Source organism: Euprymna scolopes, chromosome 1 (assembly GCF_053919585.1).
Source record: "Euprymna scolopes isolate OS-2025 chromosome 1, ASM5391958v1, whole genome shotgun sequence".
NCBI classification, from domain to species: Eukaryota; Metazoa; Mollusca; class Cephalopoda; order Sepiida; family Sepiolidae; genus Euprymna; species Euprymna scolopes.
This window is the reverse complement of record NC_136482.1, coordinates 173,507,287-173,519,786: the sequence shown is the minus strand read 5'-3', so window position 1 is coordinate 173,519,786 and position 12,500 is coordinate 173,507,287. Positions and strand designations below refer to the sequence as shown.

The window sequence follows — 12,500 nt, the reverse complement described above, 5'->3', positions numbered from 1 at the left end:
TTTTTGCTATATTTTTCTTTTAACCATATTTATGGGTACAACCGTTTTTCCGCGAGTATTTTTTACGCTCTTATAATAATAAAAAAAAATCAACGTTTTTTCTTTTATCTTTATTATGGACCCCCCCCCTTTTCTTAATTTTCCTGCACTTATTTTACCTTTTACGCAAGTATTTATATATTTGAAAAAGGATATTGTAAAACATGAATCTTACATGAAACTACAATTAAAAATAGCGCGATACAATAAGTGCATAAGCAAACTTTTCAAAAGAAAAATATTTCCAAAATATTTAGTTTATGCTTGCAAAAAAAAAAAAAAAAAACGTAAATGTTTGAAAATAAACAAGCAACAACACGTAAATGTTTGGAAAAATAAAACTTAAATATGTTTGCAAAAACAAAAACAAAAAACGAAAATATGTTTGCAAAAAAAAAAAAAAAACATGTTTAAAATTAAAATATAACAAAAAATTTATTTTTATTTCAAGAGTGGCATTAGATACATTTTGTGCTTCCGTAACTGGCTGGGTAGACAGTAACGCAACCTATAGTCAAACGGAGGAAACAGGCTCACTCTTTCTTCACGATTACCAACATTTTGACCCCTCCCTTTACTTAAAAATTCACCAAAAATCAAGGAATTAACCAATTTTAATAAAATTTTAAGTATATATGAACTACTTATTTTTATTTAAAACTTAGTGGAAAAGTATTATTTTGTTTAAACAAAAAATACCTTTACTAAATTTATGGTTTTTAGTAGTAAATAAAAAACGCAAGAATTTATTTTTGCTTTTTTTATATATAAATAAAGCATCGTAATTTGTAACGATAAATTTATTTTTACAGGAACATTACGAAAAAAGCCCTAAAGTCCGTATTATGAATTCGATATAACTAGAAGAAAAATGAATTTCTCGAACTACCGATATTATCATTGAAATAAGCATTGTTTATGTAATATTTTCACAGAAAAGAAATTATAATAGCAAAAATATTTCTACATTTCTTTTTAAAATTACTTATTTCGCATGATTTTTATATGCAAGATTTTAATAATTTCCTCGCTCGCAAGAACGTGAAACTTTTTTTTTTATTATTATAATCTCGAACAATAATTAAAAAAAGAAAATTAATTTAAAAACAGGAACATAAAAAATAATTAAATTAAAAAATGATAAAAATTGATACAAACGTTTAGAATAGTGATGTATGGATGACCGTCTGGAAAAAAAAGAAGAAATCTGACACGCTTACCTCCTTTGATTATCATGACTTCATTTTGAAACAGCGTTTTGATTCGCTGAAATTTTGGCCTTCCGTATTTTGATGTTTACAACCTGTTATCGGTTGCGTTTTGCCGAACGGCATAATTACTTGCTTTTTGAGGGCTAATTAAGCTGTATTTTGTATAAACAAGGTGTTTTTTATTTAATTCAATATCTTAGGACTTTACTAATTATCTTTAAAATAGACACAGAAAACTAATATTAATCTTTTAAAGGATTTTTACAATGAATTTCTTTAACTTCAAAATTTAGCTGGTTTGGTTAGCTCGCCGTGAAAACATTTTCACAACTTTTTTTTTCACGTGTGTACAAATATTTTTTTCCTTTAGGAAATTAACTTTAGACTCTAATCGTTCAAATGCAATCAAAAAGTAGTCAGAAACCAGGATTAGGGACAAACAAAGTAGTCAGAAACCAGGATTAGGGACAAACAAATTCAACTTGCCTCCTCCCTTGAGGCTCTCATTCACAAATATCCGTGGGCTTAGAACTAACTTAGCTGATGTTGAAGCATTTCTCTTAACAAATACCCCGGATATCTTAGCACTAAGTGAGACTAACCTACACTCCTCCATTCCCTCTAACCACTTTAACATGCCTGGATATCTCCCACTCTGCCGTAAGGACTCTGACAGACATATGCACGGACTTGGAGTTTACATTCGTAATACCCTTCCCTTGACTAGAGAAACAAACCTAGAAACAGATGATCAAGCCTTTATGTGCTTTAGACTAAACGTGCAACACAGTATTAGCTACTATTATTTTCTCTACCGCTCTCCCTCGACTCAGGACTGCTCCATAATAAACAAAGTATCTGACAGCATAGACACGGCACTGTCCCTCGACACTAGCGCACAAATACATGTGTTTGGTGACTTTAATGTCCACCACAAAAACTGGCTTGGATTCTCTACTCACACAGATGCAGCGGGCAGCACAACCCATAGCTTCGCTATATCTCACTCCCTATCACAAATTGTTACGTTTCCAACCCGTTTCCCTGACCAGGAAGAACAACATGCATCACTTCTAGATCTGTTTTTGACCACAGTTCCCGATGACTGCATAACGAAGGCCCACAGCCCACTCGGGAACGCTGATCATGCAGTGATAATGGTTGAAATCGCCCTAAACTCTAGACCCAAAACTGAAGAGCCAGTGCTCAAAACAACGAGATATTATAATAAGGCTGACTGGGAAGCCATCAGGGAACTAATTAGAGATGCTCCATGGAAAAATATTTTCTCTCTCCCTGCTGAACAATGTGCAAACGAGACCACTGACTGGTTCAAAACTGCAATCGAAGCGCATGTTCCCATGCGGAAATTTTATAGTAAGCCCCACTCTCCCCAATGGTTTACGTCGACTTGTGCAACTGCCATTACTCAAAAGCAGCATGCATACCATAGGTTTAACCGACATAAGTCCAGTTCAAACAGACTGAAGTATATAGAAGCTAGAAATAACGTTAAGAAAGAAATAGCGACAGCTAAGAGAGAATTTACGGAAACCACTAAAAAGCGCATCGAAGCACAAAAACTAGGAACTCGAGACTTCTGGAAAATCTACAACAGTGTAGTAAATAATGGGCAATCAACAATTCCCCCACTAACCAACAATCACGAGGTTGTCTCCTCAGCAACCGACAAGGCTAACATGCTTGCCAGTCGGTTTGCCTCAAACTCCACACTGGACCCTTCCAACCACCCCCTACCTGACTTTCCTATGCGGACAGACGCCACACTAGACGATCTGAAAACCATCCCTGCTCAGGTGCATGCTATCATAAAAAACCTTGACACCTCAAAAGCATGTGGACCCGATCTTATCCCAGCTGTGCTATTAAAAAAGTGCTCAGCCGAAGTAGCTCCAGTTCTCTCCAAACTCTACAACAAATGTCTTAATGAAGCTTGCTTTCCGGGCTGTTGGAAAACTGCTTCTGTTGTACCAGAATTCAAGAATTCTGGCGAAAGGACAGACCCATCAAATTATCGCCCCATTAGCCTCCTCCCACTTTTTGCCAAAATATTTGAGACTATAATTAACCATGCTCTAGTCCATCATCTTACAGATGCTAAACTACTGACTGACAAACAATATGGATTTAGACAAGCCCGTTCCACAGCAGACATCCTCACTGTGATCTCTGAACGTATATACCATTCACTGGACAAAGCGGGGGAAGGCAGAGCGGTAGCTCTAGATATATCTAAGGCTTTTGACAGGGTATGGCATGAGGGTCTCCTCAGTAAAATCAGATCATACGGTATCACTGGTAGAATACTTAACATAATTAAATCCTTCTTAGATAAGAGAAAAATCCAGGTAGTCCTCAACGGTCGCACATCTAAACAATATGATATAAATGCGGGAGTGCCCCAGGGTTCTATCCTTGGACCTCTATTGTTCCTGATATTCATAAATGACCTCCCCAACAACATTGCCTCTGAGATGGGTATATATGCTGATGACACTACACTCTATGGCAGACACGACAGGAAGACGAATAAACACATTTCTAAAGAAATGGCAGAAACACTAGAGGAAGACCTCCAATCTGTAGTGGAATGGGGACAAAAGTGGTTGGTCGCGTTCAATGCTGCCAAGACTAAACTAGTTTCATTCAATAATTACAAGAAACCCTCTCTACCACCCATAGCAATGGCCAACGACTCTTTATCTGAGAGTCCATCTTTCAAACTCCTTGGCCTAACGTTCACAGGAAACATGAGTTGGAACAATTACATTGAAGGCATTGCCAGGGCCGCTGCAAGAAAGGTAGGCTCTCTCTACCGTGCTAGAAAACTACTAACACCCGAAAGTATCCTGTACCTCTATAAGGCCACCATTCGCCGATGTATGGAGTATTGCTGCCACATCTGGGCTGGTGCATCTGCTACTAGTCTCTCGCTCCTTGACAAGGTTCAAAAGAGAGTCGCAAACCTGATAGGCCCTGAACTGGCATCTAAGCTTCAGCCTCTGTCCCATCGACGAAATGTTGCATCCCTCTGCCTTTTCTACAAGTATTTTAGTGATGAATGCTCTGACGAACTGCAATCACTTGTGCCCCCACGACGCGAGCACCCTCGACAAACCCGACAGGCTACTAGATCCCACCCCCACACTGTAGAGATCCCTAGATGTAAAAGATCTTTTTACTCCAATAGTTTCTTCCCCAGAACCGCAAGACTCTGGAATTCCATTCCAGGTCCCTGCTTCCCCAACAGTACTGACGTGCAGAAGTTCAAGTGTAACGTGAACCGACACCTTGCTGCCCAAATCCCTACATAGTACCCCAGTAGTTGTTTCCCCTGATAGTAGCCCCCTACACCAAAGTGGCAATTTGCCTTGTTTGGGGTGAAAATGTAATAAAAAAAAAAAAAAAAAAAGAAACCTACAAAAAAAAAAAAAATGATAAATCGGCTTTCAAAACTAGGTCTCCCTATTTTTTCCCCGCATATTTTTGCCTGTACCTAGTAAATGCATAGAGTAAAATATAAGTAAATATACATGCAGAATATAAATGTGTATGTTTTTTTTTGTTTTCTTTTACACAGTGGTCACCACTTATCAAGGCCCGGAAGCCACTCAGGGATAAGGGTTATTGCAAGTACATTACGTTAGTGTGGAGATTTGATGAAGTGTTTACTTAAGGGGGCGGTTCATCAGGAATTTGTTAACGTTGGACTTGAAGACATCCAAGTTGTAGTCAGGTGGGAAGCAGGCAGACGGAACAGAGTTCCACAGGCGTGCATTTTTAAGAAAGAAGCTTTGATCATGGAATCCACGTTTTGATTTAGGCACAGATATAGAGTGGGGGAAAATTTTCACAGTGGATTCAGCTAGACGGGTGTTTTTCGTGTAGGGTTGGCGAGGGGGGACCAGAGATTGGAGTTCAGATGAGAACCTGCCATGGAAATAACGATAAAACAAGGATAGGCTCGCAACGTCTCTTCTGTGGGATAGAGGTTGCAGGGTAGAGAAAAGGGCATCCCCCACTAAGCCACGAAGTCTATTTTGTACTCTGTCAAGGCAGGATAGGCTGTTTTTAGCAGCTCCTGCCCAGATATGGCAGTAATATTCCATCCTTGTAGATTGACATATTTGATAGATAGGAATATTTAAACGCTGAAACGGAAATTGCAGACGAAAACCCGGCCAAACAAGGAAGAAATAAAGAATTACAATAAAAAATTATAAAGTTTGTAGAGGACTAGGACATATAAATCCTAATCTCGTTACAAAAGAAAATAATGAAACGAATGGAATTGAAGGAAACAAAAACTCAATTGATGGATAAGATAAACGTGTCGTTTATTTACCGTTGAAAGAATGAATGTTTTAGATATAACACGTGTTCATGTCCGCATTCGGGTGTAACCATCGTTTGTTGCAGGACTGGTGGTGTAGAAAGAAAAGGAAATGCATGTTCATCTCACTATCGTTTGTTTGCGCGTGGGAAGAGAAGTGAGTAATATAGTAGAAATGAGAATGATAGTCCAGCGTGTAGGGATAGAGGATTGGCATCAGTTAAACTGCGTGCCATGTTGGCGGTCAGCTACGTGAAGGTATTCTCAGGGACAAGTTGTATATATATATATATAGAGAGAGAAAGAGTGAGAATGTCAATCCAGTTCATGGAGAGAGAAAGCGTATAAAGTGTACGTACTCTTTGTTAGCTTTTAGCCCCACATAGTAGCAAATGGCGTGAGGCACGCGCACGCGCATGCCTGCCGAAACGGCGGTGGTTGATGCGCCGACCACTCACCTTGGAAAGCGAGTTGGAAAAAGGAAGATGCTACTTATTACTCTTGCTTTTATAATTGTTTCCAGTGGTCTTTTGCGAATGTGTGGATTTCCTTTGAAAGGGAAAGTGACGTTGTCCGTGTGTGCACGTTAGCGTGTGTGTGTATACACGTGAATGTGAGTGTATGTACGCAAACGTGAATATATGTGCGTGTGTGGACGTGCGCGCGTATGTTTGTGTGCGCGTATGTATATGACAAGTAATATGGCTTGAAATGTGAACACGTGTTTTTGTGTGAGACTAGAAAAGGCTCGCGCAAGTTATAAAATATTAAGAAAGTATGTAGAAGAAACTATAAAGATGAGGATAACTGTCCACAAAAGAATGAATACACAAATTATGAAACCTCAAAAGATTTAAAAATTAAAAAAAACATGTTTTTTGTTTAATTATTTTTTTTATTTCTTTTTTATTTTTCAGATTCGAATTTCGGTGTTCTTGTTGGGTATCCTCATTTGCCTTTTTGTTGCATCTGTACACGGGAAACCAGCAGGTGGAAACAGTGGTGAAGATGATGGAAGTAATAGTGACGAAAGTGAAAATAGTAGTGAAGAAGAAGGAGGAAAATACAGTGACTTCTTTGAAAAAAGCTCAGACGTTCCCAGCTTTTGCCAAGAAAAGGCTTGTCCAAAATTCACGGCCGTAAGTAAAACAACACTATTTTGACAAAACTTTAGAATTTAAAGTTTGCATCATCTTTGAACCATTAAAAATATACAAATTATTATGCTAACCTGATTAGTATAAAAAATTATTCATTTTCATGTACAGAGTGGATCTATTTCACTATTATATTTTCATTATCATATGATTTTATCCAGTATAACTGAAATCCTTTCTTCAGAATGATCCCTTTTTTTTACTCATGCATAACCACTTATCAAGGCGAAAAGTCACTTAAGGATAAGCATTAGTGAGATGTAGAATACGGTTTCCCATGTCTTTATGCAGAAATTAGGAATTTCAGTTATACTGCTGATCGGATCCATCCTGCTGTTGTGGTTCCATAAGAACCCTGAAGAAAAACACAACTCGGTAATTAGGGAAAACAAAATATACTTAATTAGCAGGACTGTTTCCCGGCGTTGCCCGGGGTAATATAGGAGAATGTTAAATAAAAAAGAAATATTATTAAATATTCTCTTTGAATAAATGTATTTATTCATTTTTATGGGGTGGTCAGTAGGGGCTTCCATTGCTCACCATAAAATCGATGATGTCTTAATTTTGCGTCTACTCTATAAAGTTGTTTATATCTTCTGTTTATTTACTGTTAGATCAAAAGCGTAAAATATTAATAATGCAAGTAACGTTTAATAACTAGAAATAAAATAGGAAACATTTACTCAAAATTCTAATGTTAAAACTGAACATTTCGGAACAATGGAATTTAAATGATTTTAATTTTTTTTAAATGAATTATTTTCTAAAATGTTTTCCTTTTCGTTGCAATTCAACAGATTATAGTATGTATTAATGAGATTTTTTTTGTTTGAAAATATAATAATATTGAATTCATTTGCATTTTTATATACAAATTTATGGTAAACATAAAAAATAAATATAACCTCATCATATATAATGTTACAATTACGAAGAATTATATTATATTTTTTCAGATTACATAAAATGAAATATGAGTGTTATCAGGTACAAAAAAATTTCCCTTCATATATTTTTTGGAAAACTGCATTTTACGTATAAATTAATTCAAAAATCAATAAATATCGGAAATGTTGCAAAAATCTGACCGTTAGTTAATTTTTAGTAGATTAATAAAACGTATGTCTGTGCATTAAAAGTGGCCGCTACATAAGAACAGTCTTTTAAAACATCGATAATTGTTATGTGGTTAAATGATAATAAACTAAAAGAACACAGATTTTTAGGAAACGAAACATGTATTCACAGATATTACAGGCAAAGCGAGTTGAGCAATGCCATTCCTCAACAGTAGGGCGTGTGCACCCGACCTGCTTGTTCGCGTGCCAATCTTTGACTCTGGGCACCAGTCTCGTTACTGGAAGTGACGTCACCAGAGGTAGTGACGTCATGAGATAGTCCATTAATCTCCATGGAGGGGCGTCTCCAACAATAATGTAAAAATGATTTTAGTCTCACATTTTTAAAAAGAATTATTAGCAGTTTATTTTAGACTTCTTCTTTTAAATTTTACAAAAGTTATCATTATTAACTAATATTAAATTTTATTGTGTTACATATAGGAGTAAATTCTATGGTTCGCTTTGGAGGTCTCTCATGATCACTATTTTAGAAAATGAGTCTCTCCCTACATAAAATAAATTTGACAGAACTGAAGTACAATTGAGATTATGATAATTGTAACCACTGAATGTGCCATGATAAAGCCTCTCGATTTGTGTGTGCCTCAAAGTGTCATGGCCGACTCAAAAATCCAAGGGCGATCACTCACGGAAGTAACTCTTTTTTAGGTTGACCCTAACAGAAAGAAATTTTTTGCTCTATTTCCGTGATGAGACGTTTTTTTTTTCTTTTTTTTTTGGTTTTATATGGCGATGACGAAATTAGATTTTTGCAGTTCTTGCAAGGTGTCAACATCCTACATACAGCGCTTGGTATTTCCAAATTTTCAACCCTCTGGTATTGACCAGGCTCAATGTTGCTTGACTTTAGTGATCTAAAGAGAACTGGTGTGTCACCATGATTATATCGCATTGGGGACAGCACACAGGCACGTCTTTTCTGCTTGAAGCCAAAAGAGACAGAAAAGTCTCCAACTGAAAGTTTCATCAACTTATGCCAGGATTGCCTCTGACGTTTGGAGTGTCACTTAAACTTTTCCATTTAAGCGCAGATCTCGTTATGTAAGTGAATGATTCAACTGGTTGTTTTACTGACCTTAATAACAGATTGGAAATATATCTTACATTTTAAATCTGCAATAAAAGTCACTCCAAGGAGCTTATCAAAATTTCCATGGATCAAAACAGGGATCTAAGCATTGGTGGTGAAAGGAAAGAAGTTTTGTTTTACAGATGTTTAAAGTAAGTAGCCACTCCCCCTCCTCAGTGCAGTACAACGTTCATATCAGAGGAGAGATAATCAGCAAGAATTTTGATCTCTTCAAGGTACCATCATAAACAGTTGTGTCGTCCGTATAGATGTGAACACATGATCTCAGAATGCGATTTTGAAGATCATTAAGATTGGGAAGGTGGTTGAAATGAATTTTTTCTGTTTAAAGCACAATTGCACCATGATACTTGACTATTTTAAGTTTGAAACGACTTTCTAAGTTTAAAATAACTTTTAAGTCAAGCTATTATCACCGCACAAGCAGAAAGACTAGGCATATAAAAATCAACAGTATGTTCTTTGATATCACAGAGGCGCGTTCGAAATGAATGTTTCTGTTCAGAGCAAAATTGAATCATGATCCTTGACTTTTGAATTTTAAACTTTAATTCAAGCCATTATATATAAAAAAATAATTCTATGAAATCAACAGTAAGTTCTCTACAGTGCAATGTAGACTATAGTGTATTGTGACTGTGAGGAGACATGTGAAACTTCTTCCCAATGGGTTCACAAGTAGAGCAGGCAATCAGTAGTCTGACTTGTAATAAGCAATATTGACATTTATTGAAAAATTGGAGATTTCATCGATTTCTATGAGAATAGAAATATGTGAGTGTGAAACATTCATTGATCATCATTCAATCCCGGGCAACGTCGCGTTTCCTTGCTAGTTACATATATTATGTTGATGAAAGCATAACAAAATAGTTGAGTTTTCTTCAGTATTTATTGTAAAATAGTACCCATTATTCAGTATTTTTTCTCTCATTTTATTCTCATTTTTATTCTAGGAGTATGAATTGAGAAACTATGGTAAAACTAGTTGGCTGACTGTCGGTAAATCTGGATTTGTGGATAGCTTGAAAGATTTGAAGAGTTACCTTAATGGCAAAAACGCAGAAAGTAAGTTTTTTTTTTCTGTCTTACTTACTTTTAAAGAGGAATTTAAAAAGATAAAATGTTATTAAAAAAATCAGATTTGAAAAAAAACTTAGTTGGTTAGTGCAAGAAGAGTTCATAGCTGGGTATGACGATAGCGACCTGAAATAGTTCAATCGGATTCGTGTGAAAGAGAATGTGGAAAGAAAGAAAGAAAGAAAGAAAGAAAGAAAGAGAGAGAGAGAGCATGAAAGAAAACGAAGAAATCTTTTTTCTCACATGCAAGTCAGTCTGGTTTCTGATTTTGGACTGAGCAGACGTGTCGAGATTGGCGGAAAGATGCGTCGGAGAAAGAAATGCAAAAAAAAAAAAAAATGTCAAGAATGGCCGATAAGAAAGAATGTCGAACCACCAAGACTAAGAAAGAAATAAACCAACCATTAATTAACAGAAGCCTCTGACTTGTTATTTTGTGCATGTGATTCCCTTTGCACCAACGAGTGACAAAGCCAAGAGGCAGAAAAAAAGTTATGTCACTGTTCGGTTATACACACATATAAGACATTATGAACACGGCCATATATAGACACTAGATGTATCACGATTACATTGATATATACAGACAAAAAGACACTCGTAATGAGATATACACACAACAGACAAAATCCTCTCCCCACTACACTACATAATTCTTGTTCTCTGACTGTGTTGCCCTCTCACATTAGCGATTGCCAAGGAGGCAAGCACTGATTTATGAGTATAAAAAAGACAAAAACAACACAAACTCACAAAAGAAAACATACATCATGTATAAATCAGTTGTTCCCTTGTTGCATAGATGACAGACGGCACTAAAAAAACATCGAATGTATTGCTCACAAGAAAAATTCAGGATCTGGACAAAGCCAGATGTTAAATCTGATTGCTCATGTAATTAAATTAAAACAAACAAAATCGACATTCTGATTGAAGAAATGCAGTCATGAAAAATGCCCTAAAAATGAAAACAATGGGACGACATTTATTTTTAAACTGGGATGGAATGTCAAACAAAAACAATGAGCTACAATTCCTAATTCTATATATTGCACTAGTTACGAGTGCCAGTCTGTCTACGTTGGACCCATTATATGACACCCAATGTGAGTGTGATGCTCGATCTGACTTTAATCTCTTTTGGAAGACCTCTGAACCGCCAACTGTTCCAAACTGGAAACTGTCCTAAACTAATTCGAACTTCTAAATTTATTGAATCTGGACTGGAAATCCTAAAAGTCTCATCTTTGTATCAGAGTGACTAATGACTCACCCTTTTGGCTATTCCTAGCTGATTACTGATCGCTTTTGTGTTACACTCTTCTGGAGGTTGAAGGTTCAACTCTCAATGCAGGTGACACTCAAAAAATACAACTGTGAATTACTTAGAACTGAGAACATAGTTGAACAAGAGCATGCTACTCGCATGAATAAATTCCGTGAAGATTCCCGAGTTCGACAAGATATACCTGAAGAAGGTCGGAGCTTACATCAACCAAAACGTGAAAATAACACTCAAGAACAGTAGTTTGAAGAATCAAAATAATATTAACAACACATTTTAATTGTATCCAATATCTCCTCGCATAAATTAATTAATCTTTAATTAAACAACATTGTTGGATGACTTTATTATTATGGATCCGTCGTGGCACAGGTATGCTAGCTAGTTTTCCATATTTTACTTTGCCTTTTATTTCGTTTGTGACATGTTCTTGGCTTTACTACAGCAAAATTGTTTTCTGATATTTCTTTTAGATAGAAAAATCAAAATAGGCGTCCCAGTGTTAAAGGAATATGTCGGAGATAACACCCAGCCAGAAAGGATGTTATTCTACACAAGCGAAACGAACCTGCCAAACCCAATAGATAGCACTGTTGTGCGTGTTTACATCCCAAGTGGCCTCAGATACGTCAAGTAAGTGGAGATCAAATCGTAAATTATTCAGTTATTTATTTCTTATTTTAACTAATAACTAGTTGGATGCCCTGTGTTGCCCGGTCGTACAATACTCTTAAACGTGATATTTTACTTGATGCATTTTGCATATGTTATTATTATAGAATCAATTCTCTATTGAATATTATATATTATGAGGAATAATTTGCCAGGTGGACTAATTCGTGAAAAAATAAAAAAATAAAAAAAATAATAATGTCACGCATCAAATTCCGCCTGTATTGTTTACTATATCACCTCAGCTTGTGTTTGGGCTCGACGATGAATGCCCTGGAAAAGTCACTTCTGATTAATGTGTGGTTTTAAAATATGCAGACGAAAAAATGATTTACATCGATTTTAAATGGTACCTTTTCTTTTATTGTAAATTGAACACATTAATGAAGATAAAGTGGTGAGATACACCCGGGCTTGAATTGGGGACCATTCGATCTGTAGTTGAATACTCTACAACTGAGCTATGT

General features: G+C 36.1%; 1 protein-coding gene across 1 annotated transcript in view; it reads left to right on the top strand.

Moving 5' to 3' along the window:
• The window catches only part of LOC145277570 (heme-binding protein 2-like), a 32,653-nt gene that overhangs the window by 8,669 nt on the left and 11,484 nt on the right, over positions 1–12,500 (top strand). The window contains exons 2-4 of the mRNA XM_080129061.1: positions 6,522–6,743; positions 9,953–10,064; positions 11,835–11,994. Coding sequence (XP_079985187.1) covers positions 6,522–6,743; positions 9,953–10,064; positions 11,835–11,994 — 494 coding nt within the window. The remainder of the gene's footprint in view (positions 1–6,521; positions 6,744–9,952; positions 10,065–11,834; positions 11,995–12,500) is intronic.